General features: G+C 45.7%; 1 protein-coding gene across 3 annotated transcripts in view; it reads left to right on the top strand.

The window, feature by feature from the left end:
* The window catches only part of LOC106580748 (RNA-binding protein Nova-1), a 55805-nt gene that overhangs the window by 25079 nt on the left and 14636 nt on the right, over positions 1-16090 (top strand). For all 3 annotated transcript variants that reach the window (XM_014162114.3, XM_014162113.3, XM_014162112.3), the window contains one exon: positions 8877-9043. In XM_014162114.3, coding sequence (XP_014017589.1) covers positions 8877-9043 — 167 coding nt within the window. The remainder of the gene's footprint in view (positions 1-8876; positions 9044-16090) is intronic.

Here is a 16090-nt window from a genome sequence, read left to right as displayed (position 1 = left end):
GCCTCATTGCAGTTTGCAGCTGTATAAAATGGGGAACAGATTTTATATGATGTAAAACGGCAAGCATCCCCTGTCTCCATGGAAAAGGTCATTTGTTGAGTAAACGCTGTGGTGCAGATGAATAAGAGTTTAGAAGGAACAACACTACTCACAACACGCGCCCATAGAAACAATGAAAAGAGCTCTGTTTCGAATCTGTGGCTCCCACTGGACTCCATCGTCATGGCTAGAGAAGGTGTGGTGGAGAAGAAGAGGTGGAGAAGAAGAGGTGGAGAAGAAGAGGTGGAGAAGAAGGGGTGGAGAAGAAGAGGTGTAGAAGAAGAGGTGGAGAAGCAGTGGTGGAGAAGAAGAGGTGGAGAGGAAGAGGTGGAGAAGGGATGTTGTTGGCAGGTGGGGGAGGGGCAGTACAGTCTTGCCATGGTGTGTGTTTCGGTGCATGTGTGTGGCAGTATGTGTGTCAGTGATGGGTTACCGTTAGAGGGATGAGGCCGGGGGGGGCAACAAGGGGAGAGGAGCGGCGGCAGGATTAGAGCGGTCTATAAAGTCGTGAAAACGGTGGTAAAGCTGAGTGACCGTCCCAGTAAACCCTGCAGCTCGTCAGAGGAGCCACACGACCGGGTGGAGGATAGAGGAAGGAGGGTGGCAACGGAGGGTGAGTCACTGTGGGTAGGGAGGGAGGCAGCTGACACACGGATAGGAGACGGTCAGAGGGGCAAAGGGTAGGGTGGGGTGGTTGATGCCAGCTGACACAGTCTGGCCACCCTCCAGACCAGACCAGGGGGATGTTTAGACAACTTTGATGGACGCGGGGCGAGCGGGGACAGGTGTGCGGTACCCAACACCGCCAAGGAGAGATATTCTTAATGGGAGCTCAAAAGAGTTGAGGACAGGGAGCATTTGGGGTGGGAGGGTTAGAGGCTTAGACCCCTAATCAACTGCCTTCAGCTGCCTCCACCCCATCCCCAGAGTGAAGGCTTCACCAGGCCCCCATCTCTTTCCATCGACAGGAGCCACCATGGTCTGGTTGACCCTGGAGCCCAGGCCCACTGCAGGGAAGGTCACAGCCAGCCTTAATGCTCCTTAAAGCCCTGGGCCACTGCTGCCAGTCTAAACTCAGACCTCCATTCCTGTCCTACACACACACACACACACACACACACACACACACACACACACACACACACACACACACACACACACACACACACACACACACACACACACACACACGACGCTAGAGGGATAGCTCGGGTGGGAGTCAAATAGTCAATTCAACATAATAGAATCCAAGTAGAAAAGCAGGACAGACACTTTGTCATCTATCCTCCTGTTGTGGTTGTCAAGATTCAGCGGTAATCAGCACAGTGGTTTAGCTGATGTGGCAGTACAGCAGGGCCCCCATACACCTCTCAAGTGTGATCTATGGTGGAGGAGATCTGAGGGACCCCTCTGTATCCAGGCTGTATCACAACCGGCCGTGATTGGGAGTCCCATAGGGCGGCTCACAATTGGCCCAACGTCGTCCTGGTTTGGCCAGTGTAGGCCGTCATTGTAAAAAATAATTTGTTCTTAACTGACTTGCCTAGTTAAATAAAGGTTCAATAAAAAAAAATGAAATACCTAGCTGTGGTGAGAGGTTGAGGAGAGGGAGGGCTGGGGGGGGGGTGGTGTTCAGAGAGGGAGGGCTGGGGGGGTGATGTTCAGAGAGGGAGGGCTGGGGGGGTGATGTTCAGAGAGGGAGGGCTGGGGGGGTGATGTTCAGAGAGGGAGGGCTGGGGGGGTGATGTTCAGAGAGGGAGGGCTGGGGGGGTGATGTTCAGAGAGGGAGGGCTGGGGGGGTGTTGTTCAGAGACCGAGAGCTGGGGGGGGTGATGTTCAGAGAGGGAGGGCTGGGGGGGGTGATGTTCAGAGAGGGAGAGCTGGGGGGGTGATGTTCAGAGAGAAGGAGAGCTGGGGGGGTGATGTTCAGAGAGGGAGGGCTGGGGGGGTGATGTTCAGAGAGGGAGGGCTGGGGGGTGATGTTCAGAGAGGGAGGGCTGGGGGGGTGATGTTCAGAGAGGGAGGGCTGGGGGGGTGTTGTTCCGAGACCGAGAGCTGGGGGGGTGATGTTCAGAGAGGGAGGGCTGGGGGGGTGATGTTCAGAGAGGGAGGGCTGGGGGGGTGATGTTCAGCGAGGGAGGGCTGGGGGGGTGATGTTCAGAGAGGGAGGGCTGGGGGGGTGTTGTTCAGAGACGGAGAGCTGGGGGGGTGATGTTCAGCGAGGGAGGGCAGCCAAGAGCCTCTCTTCTCCTCTCCCCCCTAACCTCATTCCTTCATCCCTCCCTACCTCCCTCCCTCCTACTCTCTCGCTCTTCTCCATCACCCACTAGCCAAGAGTAGCTGCCTCATTATTCATAGTGTGTGTGTGTGTGTGTGTGTGTGTGTGTGTGTGTGTGTGTGTGTGTGTGAAGGGGAGTGTGGGTGTATCATAATTAGGCCGTCTGTGCAGTACGGCCCGGCCCGGCCCAGGGGTTGATGAGACAGGGTTTCAGAGTGCTCCAGCCCCCCCCATCCTCTGATCTCATCTCCTCCCTCCATCTGAGCTCAATGCGGATGGCAATCAGTCACCGTTAGACTGATCTGGGCTGACCAGGAATTCACACAAGGTCCAGTTACCACACTAGCCCTGAGACCACAAATGAGCTGCTGAAATGTGTATATGTAACGGTGTTTCTGTGTGTGTTTCCAATGTGCACGGTTTAGCTGGAAGAGAGCATCTTTTCTAGGTATATGTGTGTCAGTGTGTGTGTGTGTGTGTGTGTGTGTGTGTGTGTGTGTGGCGCGCTTGTCCTTTGTGTATTGTGGGTCAGATGTTTTAGGATGTTAGTAGTATCAGCCACTTGAAATCATCTCCATAGTAACCACGTTGCTCCTTGCTAACGCAGCCTGGTTCACAGCCAAACAAGGCTGGTTTGACACATCTCCCTACTCTGGCTCTATGGCCATGTCAACATGCAGTTAGACCCGTTTGAAATTTCATTGGAAGAAAAGTGACAACTGTCCATAGAAATTACAACTTCCAAGAGTCCTTACAGCAACCTGGCAGAATGTATTTTTCTCTGGGTAACACCCCTCCTTTCCCACCACTCTCTCTATCGCTCTCTCCCTCCCCTATCTTCTCTCTCGAACACCCCCACTCTCTCCCCCCTCTCTCCCTCTCCTGTGTACTGTCTACTAGCTGGAAGGTCTCAGAGAGGTGTGAAAGAGGGCCTTAGGGGGGTGAGGGACAGAGTGTGAGAGAAGATGAAGCACAGACCAGCGGAGAGAGCAGACATGGCATCTTTTCAGCTGTTTGCACGGCATGGGCCCCATAACCATGACAACGCCATTCTTGCTGGCTGAAGTCGAACTGAGTAAAAGTGGGGGTGGCTGGGTGGACAGGGGGGAGAAGGCCCAGGACTCACTCAAAAGAGTGACATCACCTTATAGGATTTTACTGTTTCTTCCAAGTCCTTTTGTTATTCTTTTGAGATTTTCTTATTCTTCCTCTGGTGCACTCAATCATTGCAAAGCTGAGAAGGAGGCTATGAATTATATTTGCTGATTTTCTGTTACAGGTACTTATTCCTCTAGAAAGCTGCAGGCCAGTTGTCCACACCAACACTCAGTTTTAATATGGTTCCTAAATGACCTAAATGCGTTCCTTGGCTGTACTCCGGGCCAACCTGGCCCTCAGACTCAGTGGCTGCAGAGCGTTTTCTCTCTCTCTCTCTGTGACCACTCATCTCATCCACAGGCACCCTGGAACATGACTGACATGAGCACATTCAAAAGACATAAAGTGATTTTGGACGGCAACCATTTGCCAAGTTTCCTTGACCCCCCACCCCCTCCTCCCTTACTGTTCATGATTGCATAAGCACATGCAACGTCCACATCCAGTGTAGTCGCCTCACATGCAACCTCTCCTTTTGAAATAATAGCATATTACGTCACCCAACAGGCAACAGCTGCCCCGTAATATTTTCGGGGGGCCTGCCGGTTGCCTGGGTGACTAGGAGGAATAGTCATGGGTCTGGACTGAACCAACCCCCTCCTTCTCTCCAACAAAACACACATAAACACATTGCATCCCTGGAGTCCCCTGTCTCCCAGCACCTCTCTCTCCTGCTTTGTGTGTAGGGCGAGACAATGAGCCCCTGACACTCAGGGGACCCATCTGTTTCAAAAGTGCAATCAAGTGAGCCGCGATGGGTGGACAGGAAAATACGAGTCACAGAGGAAGGGTGAAGCCTGTTTTTATATTCTCCGCTGTCTCTCAGTCGTCCTTGTTGACTCTCACACACTCTTTTTTCCCCCCTCTATCTCTCTCTTCTGCTCTCTCTCTCTGATGGTCATCAAGCCAGGAAACATCTGTAACCCACGGGTGAGAGTTCATGTTCCAAAACCTAGTCAGAACAGGCAGGCAGGCAGAGTCTTCTGCTACAGTGTCCCCCTGTCTGCTGAGACAGATAGCTCTGCCTACTTTGTCCCTGGAGCTGGGCCGGGTCATTAAGCCGTTTCTATGGGTTCAGTGCCCTGTCAATCAATCAATCAATCAATCTCTCTCTGCTAGGCTGGTATCAGCTTGTGGTCAGCACTTTCTAAATGACAGTGAGTTCTTCCCTTGGAGATATGGGTTTTTGATCTTTTCAACCTTTGTGGTGTGACTCTGTGTTAACCTGTAATCTAGAAATAGTTTAACACCATAATTTGACCATAAGGATACTGGAGAGTATGCATTTTGTTTACCCATGAGAACAATACACTGAGTGTCTGAGAGCTTTTTTAAAATCTGGATTCGTTTTTGTTCTGCATTTACACAGGCATGGGAATTCTGATATATTATTTTTACACAGGCATGGGAATTCTGATATATTTTTTTTTACACAGGCATGGGAATTCTGATATTTTTTTTTTACACAGGCAAGGGAATTCAGATATTTTTTACAGGCATGAGAATTCTGATATATTTTTTTTTACACAGGCAAGGGGAATTCTGATATTGTTTTTACACAGGCATGGGAATTCTGATATTTTTTAACCCTTTGAAACAAAATGGATGAAAGTCTCACCTATAATAGGCTGATAATCCTTCTATTAGATCAAAGGTACACAGTTTGGTGGGATTAGCCTGGGCCTATGGAGCTCCCTTTAATGAGCTTACATTAAACCTACCCACCATATCTCAATGTTTAAGATTGGTATTTATCAGCCTTTTCCTCTCTAAGGTTATCCCAGTGTGAATCCAGCCATGATAGAATACTGGATTGTTTTCAAGAAGTCTCAGAATTGGAATAAGGGATTAAACTGGGATGATTTCAGTGAAAGCGGTAGAATTAAATACATCTGCAAGTACTTCCTGGTGATCCAGAGATGGGCTCTGTTATTGGACGTCCACCAGAATTAGCCAGGGGAAGTGTGTATTTAAGAGCTGTGTAAGAGGACATTTAGGCGGACGGTTGCCCCCTCTGCTGCTTCTGCATGTGAGGTTTGTCATGCTCTCAGGGGCAGGGGGGGGGGGGGGGGGGGGGGCAGGGGGGGCCGGAGCACACATCATCTCTCAGCAGCTCCCCTCTGCTCCACTCTCTGCTCGTTCGTGCAGGGAATGAATGAGTCACACAATTAATGAATCCATAAAAACAACTGCTCTTGAAATGGCCCATCTCTCTCAGCATGGCAGTTGTTGCTGAGCTGAATTCTCCCAGCCAGGCCATCCATCTACTACATGAAGTGCGTCTCAATGACTTGTCAGGCCGAAGGCTCCAAAACGTGGTTCATCTGACCACATTTCAAGACAATATTTGACCTGTTCCCTATAATGTCCATCAGCAGTTCAGTTGTATTCACATTTTCATTAATTTCAGGTTCAGATTATTGCAGAAGGAAATCCTTCACCCTTAGAAATTGTAAATAAGAAAGTACTAAATACTTTTAAGCAGTCTTGTGTGCTTTTGATTGGGAGGAAACAAGGGGTTTCCCTGCCATAGTAACTGTAACTATAGCAGTAACCAGGTAGAGGTTAGTCAGACCAACACGAGTAGTAGGGATGGGACTGCCAACTGAGCATCCTCTGTGAGCACTGTGGGAGATGTCAACATAGCAGAGAAAAGCTTGGTCAAACAGTGACACTTCTCCTGCAGGGTTACCCCATGTAACCTCACCCCCTCCTACCCACACACACACACACACACACACACACACACACACACACACACACACACACACACACACACACACACACACTTTTCCCCTTTAGCTACATTACAATAGTCATCACTTTCCTAGGCCTTCATGTAACTAGTAGGGTTCAACTGTGCTGCTGAATATCAAACCTCAGACAGTCTATCTATAGAAATGACCTATACAATTGAAAATACAGGAAAACAGTTGCAAAAAAAGGGTACAATTTGATAGGATGGCCTTTGCTGCGGTATAACCAGTCTGCCCTGCCCTCCCCTCCCCACCCCTCTTACCCACATCAACATGCCAAGACAATGGCCATCTCTGCCCTAATAATCCACTGGCTGATTGGTCAGGCCCAGATTACCCATGGGATACCAGCTGTCAGGAACTCACAGAGGCTCTTTACCCCAACCCACAGTCTGAGATTCCTCAATTTCTCTGTATTAATAGCTCGCCACAACTGGTACTGCGTAGGGCCAAACTCAACCCCATTGGCCCAAGAAAACAATGGGGGGAAGGAGGAAGCAGGACGCTGTGACTGGTCGGAGGCGATAAGGACGAATGTCAGTCCGGCCCTAACAGAAGAGAGAGGGAGGGAGACAGGAAGAAAAAGAGGGAGGGAGAGGTTTGGGACTGGCCTAGTTTCTGCCACGTTATGAGGGCTTTTAGGCCGGTTGTTTTCCTTTCATGGTCTAAACGCACGTTCTGAGAGAACGGTGACGATATATTTACACAGAGAGAAGTTTGTGTTGGTCTTGGATGCATGGCGCCAATGCAACTGATAAAGGCAGTAGAGGAAGATAATTAACCAAGGTCTGTAGCAAGGCTGATAAAATCTGGACCTAAAAATGAATTGCTTACTGTATAGTACTGGTAACGCAGAGGTCAACATTGTAAATGAACCCTTTTATTGTCCAATTCCCCTCCTGAGGGACACTCCAATGTCAGACCAGTCAATGACTTGAGTTACTATTGAATTAGTTGCAATATGAAGTCTTTCAGTAGACTCCCTGTCCAACACTAGTCATTATGTACTGTACTATAGCCCATTCTCTGAACAACAAGACACTCCATAGCCGTGTGGCTGTTGTTTCAGCTGCGTTCACAACTTCATCCTGTCATGGGATCGCAGTACAGTGTAACACTGAACAGATGTGGCCATGTGGACGTTTTAAACATTTGTCTCACTGCTAATCATGGTTGTAGACATGCAATAGTGAAGCCAAATGGTTGATAATGAATGTAACAGATGGGTTGCTAGTACAGTGCCTTGCAAAAGTATTCATCCCCCTTGCAAACATCCCAGTGGCTAGATGTGCCAAGCTTATAGAGACATACCCCCAGAGACTTGTAGCTGTAATTGCTGTAAAAGGTGGCTCTACAAAGTATTGACTTTGGGGGGGTGAATAGTTATGCATGCTCAAGTTTTCAGTTTTTTTGTCTTATTTCTTGTTTGTTTCACAAGAAAAAATATTTAGCATTTTCAAAGTGGTAAGCATGTTGTGTAAATCAAATGATACAAACCCCCCCAAAAATCAATTTTAATTCCAGGTTGTAAGGCAACAAAATAGGAAAAATGCCAAGGGGGTGAATACTTTCACAAGCCACTGTATGTATGTATGTATGTATGTATGTATGTATGTATGTATGTATGTATGTATGTATGTATGTATGTATGTATGTATGTATGTATGTATGTGTGTGTATATATATATATATATATATATATATATATATATATATATATATATATATATATATATATATATACACACACACACACACACACACACACACACTAGTGCATATAGCATGACATAGATCCTTAATCTGCTGTATTACTGTAAGCGCACTTTGACCTTGGGTGATGTTAATTACTCAGTAGTATTCATGCCGCCTAACAGGCTTCATTAGGTATATCATCACTGTGTACATTTCAAATGACCTGACACACCATAGTATAATAGTCATGGACTTCATTTAGGCATGCCTCTAGTCAATTGAGTATTTTCATCCTAGCCTGGTCCCAGATCTGTTTGTGATGTATACACAACTCCTATATGATACTTTTGGTATGACAATGACAATAGGAGTTGGCAAAACAGTACAAAACAGATCTGTAACCAGGCTGTATTCATCCTTCTGACCCTGTATGACTTTACTGATGGAATTTGACCAGGTGTTACTGATATTACTTTCACAGATGGGAAATGTGAAGTCAGGAAACTGAAATAGGAAAAAAATGATATTGGGTCATTGCATAAATACTGTAGGGAGCGTCTGCTATGGGGAACCCATTAGACGAGACTGTATTTACAAATTACAGGGTTGTATTTTATGACATGGCAAATATTATTACACAATTCCTATGTTGGCAGCCATCTTGGGAAAGACGAGAAGTGAAACTTTTGAAATTTGTGAAAAGAGGGAGTCACTGGACATTAAAGAAATACACATACTGATTACATTCAGTTTTTTTTATGTTTGATTAGGCCTACACATACCCATAAAATGACATTTTCTTAAGATGCTTGATTGGTAATGAGAGTACATTACCAGTAATTAATATTGCATATGTTCTATATGTATTTGTCAACAACCAATGCTCCTTATAGGAGCCAAAATCTTTAAGTTAGTAAGTCATGTTCTGTATGTTTCCGTCTGTTCTCAAGGTACGACAGAGCGGGTGTGTCTGATCCAGGGGACAGTGGAGGCTCTGAATGGAGTCCATAACTTCATCGCTGAGAAGGTGCGGGAGATGCCGCAGAGCACCCAGAAATCAGAACCGGTCAGCGTACTGCAGCCACAGACCACCGTCAACCCTGACCGCATCAAACAGGTGAAACTCATTACCATGATCCCAACCCCTGCTTCTTTTCTCTCAAGACCCTCTAGTGTTGAGACCAAGACTACATTCTCTCCCTGGACTAAATAAGAGTTCAACCTGAGAGTGTATAGTGAATGTAAAAGGGATTTTTCCATGTGTTTTTGTACCTATTTTATCCCAACTGAGGCAATGAAAGTGTCTGCGTGCGTGTGTACGTGCGTGTGCGGTTGTAGGTGTGTGTTGGGTAGGTAGGCATGAATATGACTTTGCAAACTGACAATCCTGGACTGAACCATTATGGACCAACGCCAGTGCGGTAGCTGAGCCAAAATGTTGACCCCTGAGCTAGTCAGACCAAAATGGATGATTCTAATCCCAGTCATTAGTTTCGACATAGCCTCACTCCGTTGTCTGTGTGTTCGCAGCTACCATCTCACAAGGGGTGGAAGTCATTATTATTTGTCTTTCGAAGAAGGCCCAATCTAATAAATCTTTTCAGCGTGAGTTTGTGGCCAAGCTCTGATTTTGTGTCTGCACGAGACTCGATGCAGGGAGGGAGTGTTCCCGGCTTCCATGTTAACAGACAGAAAGAGACATCCTCCGGCTGTGATATAATCCACTCAGACAGGACACGGAGGCTGGGGTGTGGGGTTTCTGGCTCTTCCAGATAGGCCCCCTTAAAGCCACACATGTGACATTAACCACGGGTCGCTAGCCTCACTACCCTCAACCTGTCACTAGCTATCACACAGGCCAGGGTCTGGAAGGAAGCTCCCCCAGCACCGCAGAGGAAGTGTGGCTCATAAGTGTCGTCCAGCTAAAACACATAGACGAGGTGTTAGAAGTGGCAAAGGCCATCCTCCAAAATCCACATCAGGGCGGAGACTTTCAGCTCATTTGTGCTGAGGCATTCTATCCAGATGATTTGCTCTTTCCGTCACCCTCTCCGCCTTCCACTTCCTTGAAAATCAACCATAGCGGAACCATCAAATGAAAATTACAAGAATTGTCATTGTATTTTTTCATATAGAACTCTGTTGTTTGGCCTTTCAGAGTCCACCAGTTCATACCAACACAGAACAGGCTCAATTAGGCAAGCCATTGATTCCCCCTCCCAATCTCTTTAAGTGATTATCACTTCTGGCCACTTGATGATTGCACTCCATTGATCGTTCGGGGAGGACCTGCATTGTTTTCATCTGCAACATTGACCCTGCTCATCTATTTATCGTCCCGTTAATTCAATTACCCTTTAGGACAAAGAGCACATGTTGGGTATTAATAATTCAGAACTTGAGTTGTTTTCTGGTATCTGTGCTATGTTTTCAGCCATGCTAATCCCTCATGGCGTTGTCCCTTCTGTGCTTACTGAGCAGACTCGGTGATGAGAGGCCATAACCTAAATTCGTGGAACACAACACGAGGCTTCTGCCGATGGTGGCGCCTGCTCCTTCTCCTAGCGCGGCCAGCCTGATTATTAACGTGTGTAATTGTAGGAGTTATCAGACGAGTTACACACCTCTCTGCTGGGCAAAGAATAGTCCACTGGGAAAAAGTTACTGCAGAGTGGACACTGTGGTTCTGATATAGTCAGGAATTTATGCATAATATACACTTACATACACATTACACAGGCATGCATGCACACACACACACACACACACACACACACACACACACACACACACACATACAGTACATATCGAAATACACAAACCAGTATTTAAAGGAAAGAGTCACTCATTTTGAATGTTATACGTTTTTTGTGCATCTCGATGCAAAACTCGTCACACCAGCTGTATTTCTGCCTGCTTGAACGGCAATTAGCTCAGATGCACATGAAAACATGAAATGACCCCGGGAATTGATAGAACATCACTCAGAGATACACTAAAACGAAATAACGTTCAAAATGGGTGAATCGTTCCGTTAAGCTTTTGAGTGAACTTGGAGTGAACTTGGATCAATCCAACGATGGATTGATGGCAGGGCTGGAAAAAGAACAGCTCCTATGGCATCAGATAAAGGGCAGTTATTTTAGACAGAAATAATTCCCGTGCCTCTCTTTTACTATTAATAATAATGAGTTTGAAAGTGGTGTATGGAAGGATTGTGTGTTTTAATTACAGACAGTGTAGCCTGTTGATTGCTGGACTATTAGTAATGTAAGCTCTTCTCCGAACTCCAATAGTCTGGTTTCATTTGATGAATGGACTTCCATACTCAACCCAAAAGGCACACCGCATGCGCTTTGAGGGCTTATTTTGGTTTCGTGCGTGGTTATTGTTTTAACGTGGTTGTTGCCACGAGCACGGCTGTCATGGCATGTGTCTCGTTGTTGGTCGCCCTAGGGAGCGGAGTGAGTGAGCGATGTAAGATAAGATGTAAAGTCATGTTAAGCAACAGCTGCCAGCCTGGCTCTCTGTGGGCTACAGCCGCTAATCTCCACTAGCCAAATGGAGACAGGACAGGCAGGAGCACAGGCAGCTTACAAAAAAAATTAAAGCTAACGCCTAACTCAATCAAATTACTCAGGACAGACAAACAGGCAGGCACAAAAACCATTCACACCCACTGACACTGAATCTCACTTAACATGGAGCGACGTTCAATATTCAAACTGATACCTAGGCTACTACATTACTGATTTAGCTGTAATTCTAAATAGCATTGTTGTGCTAGCTAACTTTGATCTGATCTGGCATTTCAAGGCAACAACAGCCCACTATGGCGAGACTGTGATGTCTAAAATAACATGATGACAGTGAGATGTGTCAACTTTGCGCTGTGCCCTGCTGCCGTTGGTCTCAGATGTTTTCAGAATCCTCCCTCCAGTGATTTCCTCTGGCCAACCGCAGTTTCCTGTGACCTTTCACCCCATGCTGGAACACCTGCTTCCTACTTCCTGTTATTGCCCTGTCCACACAGGAAGTAGCCCATCAATGCAAAGGAAATCAGGAGTCAGGTTAACTTCGAGTTAGATGTGAGTGAGTGGAAAAGTGGAAATGTGGGATATGGAATTGGAATTTCTCCCAAAATGTGTCATGCTCCACCATTGGACACCAAAATGTATTGTAGTTGTGACTAGCACACCATATGTAATTGCCTGTAGAGGGCTATTTATTGTGATCCAGAAATAGTTTCATAGTTGAGTGACTCTGCACAGTATAAACAATGGCTTCCCATACAACATGAGCCCTCCCTCACAGCATGAGCCTAGCAACTCCTGAATAATGTAAAAATATTCTCTGGCTTCTGTGATGATCATCTGATATAACTGAGGTTTTGTGGTCAATTACAAGGAATTGTGCTTCAGTGATTTCGTTCCAAATTGAAATGTGGATTTTATTCTGGTCGGTCACAGAAACAATATTGTTTATATTCCTAACGGTTCAGAAAATCAACATGTAAGCGACCATGAAGATCCTACACAGTAAAACTATCGGTCTTTGTTCTAATCTCTTAGAAGAACCGTAAACCTCAACTCTTACAATGATCCCGAACCCTGTAACACAGAGGCTCTCCTCCATTGGGAAGACATAAGTGATTGCTTTAAGTGGCTGCGCCGTTTCAGCCCACCCTTCCCTCTGTAACATCACCAAGCCCAGTCTATTTCATTAACCAGCATCCTGAATCTAATAACTGTGCTCATTGGAACAGCACACAGCGCCGGCTAATCTATACAGTCGTGCCTAGCGCAAGCAGCGTGGGCCGTTCATCTCCTAAATGAAAAGCGACGTCAGGAAAAATCGCTGTAACGTATGAAAAAAATAAAACAGAGCAATGCAACCTCTCCACCAATCCCCCCCTCTCCCTCTCCAGCCTTGTCTCACGAGGACCGATGGCCAGCAGAAAATATTTTATGCCATTTTTAACCTTCAGATTCATCAGCTGGCTAAGGAAAAGGTCACTTCCTCTGGCAAGTATCGATCCCATTCATAGGGAAGCCGGTAGAGAGAGGCACAACAAGATATTTGTTGTCTGACAAGGATATGCACCCGCTAATGTTGGGTTAAATCTCTTAGGAAGGAAGGACAAATGTGCCACAGTGTGTATGGATGTGTGTGTGTGAGCGTTCTTCCATGCGTGCGTGTATTTGGGAGGGAAAGGTCATTTGAAGGAGAGTGTTTCATGTTTTTGAATTACAGGTTTATCCATTTGCTGCTTTACAGTATGTGTGGAGAGGAATCTTAGATCAGGTTTAGATCAGGCTTTTGTGGAAGCAAAACTAACATATCTGGTGTTAAGATAGTATTTGTATGTGATATGTCCAGTATTTTAAATGTGTGGCCAAAACATATACTTAAAAACTGGAAATTAACCATCGTCACCAATGCTCCATCGTTAACAGAATGGAAAGTTTAAATGTTTTATTTATTCACTAAATGTTGAAAGTGCGTGGGCGATGGAGAGAATCAAAATGGTGCAGTTTGAGGCCATGTGGCGGAGAGTGATGCGGGCACTGGGGATAGGGGTGTCAGCAGGTGGGTCTGGGCAGGTGTGATGTAAGTGATGTTTGCGTGCGTCTGTATGCTGTTTGAATGTGTATGTTTTGTAGCCGCAATGTAATGTACTATATCTGTCTGCAAGGCTTGGACCAGGAATGGGACCAAGATGGAGGATGGAGGTCAGCAGTTGCCATGGATACTAGAACAATTCATTACTAGTCCCCTTTTATTAAATATGCGTGAGAAAAATTCCTACCCAGCGGCACACCAATGTTCTGAGTTATTGTAATCCACTGTGACAAGGGATGTCTGTAAAAACAATCCGATAAGATTGTGGTCGCCAACATTTCTGAGCATGCCATCCATTGCCTCCTCTGGATAGCTAGTGTTTGACATGGGCTTCCCAGCCTATCTCAAAACACACTGTCATTCCCTAGTGACTTAAAATTCTCTATCAGCCATGTCGCAGCTCAGGATTCTCCTGTTAATGAAAGCCTTGAGGGGGCTAAGTGGACAGTGGTGTTGTATTACTTAAGGCTGAATGGTACTTCCAAGCCTAAAAGCCTGAACACAGCATCAGCCCTGTTTCCATTAGAGCGGGAAGGAAAAGGTCTTCCTCTCAGTCCTCTCTCTCCCTCTTCACCGCTCCATGTTGTCACAGTGTGTTAGGGTCTGTGAGTGAACACGTCCTGGCAGAGCGGCCCGTCGGCCCGGCTCAGCAGCACACTGAGGCTCCTCGGACGGACGTGGCCCCACCTCAGCCCCACAAGGACAGGCTATTTTGGGCCTCATCAGCACTTGTTAGATGGCAGGCCTCATGAGGTCACTTAATGCATGATCTAGGACCCAGGTTTGGGATCAGAGCCAGCCACGACTCTGAGCAAAGTTGGTGTGCATGTGGTTGTGTGTGTTTGCAACACACGTGCACATGTTCATGTACTATACATTATAGTATATGTGAATATACTAACCCAAATAATTTAAGATCCTATTTTAGATCACTACTTTCTTAATACAGTTAAAGTGGAACTGATGGCATTTTAGCAACATGAAATCATTCAAATCTGTTAATATTTTTTTTATCTAATCTTTATATAACTAGACAAGTCAGTTAAGAACAAATTCTTATTTACAATGACGGCTTACCGGGGAACAGTGGGTTAACTGCCTTGTTCAGGGGCAGTTACTATATACCCCCAGGGAGAATATGACACGTTCTTTTTTTTTACATTTTCTGACAAGCGAGCACTTAGATATGGTCATTTTCGCAGTTTCATAAATTCATAGAATGTTTGGGAATGACGTAGAGTAAGGCATTTGTGAAAATTCTATATCAATATAGAGTGGGAGAGCGACCGTGCGTTTGGACAATTAATAGACACTGCAGTAAAACTAAACCCTAAAAAAAACATCTGTCTTGTTCAGGAGCAGAGTCTACGCAGACCGGTGCGCCATAGCCAATTTGAGCTACAGTAGGCTTATAATGAAAACAAGCCATTTGCCACACGGGCCTGCCATCATTCACTATGAACTGAACTGTGTGTTTACAGGCAATAGCCACAGCGTGACGTTAGATCATTAGAACACATTCACCAAAAGCCACAAAATACACCTGAATGGATTTCTGCAAATACCAAAATACATTTGCGAACTTCACAGTCCTATTGATCAAACAACGATGAAAAGGTATAGCTAGCTCTCCCTCGGTTGCTTATGCACATCAACAACAACAATATCAATAACTAATGCTAACCAGAGCGAGATGAGTTAAAAATCTAACGAGGGAACATTAGATAAACCCTCTAAAACTTTCTCTGCTATTTGGTCGTCAAAATTGCACTGATGAAGGATGGGGAATACTGGCCTGCTCCTCCTGCAGCTTGGTTGCCAATGCATGTCCCAACCCAAGTTTTGACAACTGAATGGGAACTTTCCGGCCCGCCTGCCTATTTGATTGACGCCAAATACATCTGATTGACAACTAAGAGGTATGCTAACTGTGGATAACAGTCGTTCACATTCAGCATTAACATTCCTTTGCTAGCTAACCAAATGACATCTGAATATTTTAGTTGTAGCCACCGAAAACTATATGAGGGGGGAAAAAGTTAGTCACTCACCACACGCCTCCCAGCGGTTAGCTAGCTAGTTAACGTTAGTCTCCATGTTTTTATCTTGCTGAAATAGCTAGCAAAAACAAATAGATACGCTAGCCCAGGGAAGTCAGACTCAATCAAAACACAACAAATTCGCCGGCCATTGTTTTACTTGAGAAGATATGGCCCTTTATAACGTCCACTTACTCTATCTACATTGGATGCTGTGTATAGCTTTTGAACAAAAGAGAGGCATAATATTTGTCCAGCATTTGCTGCTATTCTTGCAGATGTGCATAATCAGCTGCGACCCTAATCAAAAAGTGTTTAATAACCCCAAACAACAAAACATAAGCTGTAGGTTGTTGTAACATTTAAACATGTACTGTAACATGTTTTTAAAAAACGTTGCACTGCATGGATCACCGTTGTGGTTGATTGCTGAACTGCTGTATGTTACACTCAAAATGCAATGTAGTTGAGTAGCCAGCCTAGGCTACTGCTCAAATGTTGCA

Source organism: Salmo salar, chromosome 20 (assembly GCF_965601325.2).
Source record: "Salmo salar chromosome 20, fSalSal1, whole genome shotgun sequence".
Classification (NCBI taxonomy): domain Eukaryota; kingdom Metazoa; phylum Chordata; class Actinopteri; order Salmoniformes; family Salmonidae; genus Salmo; species Salmo salar.
This window is presented reverse-complemented; position numbering and strand designations above follow the sequence as displayed.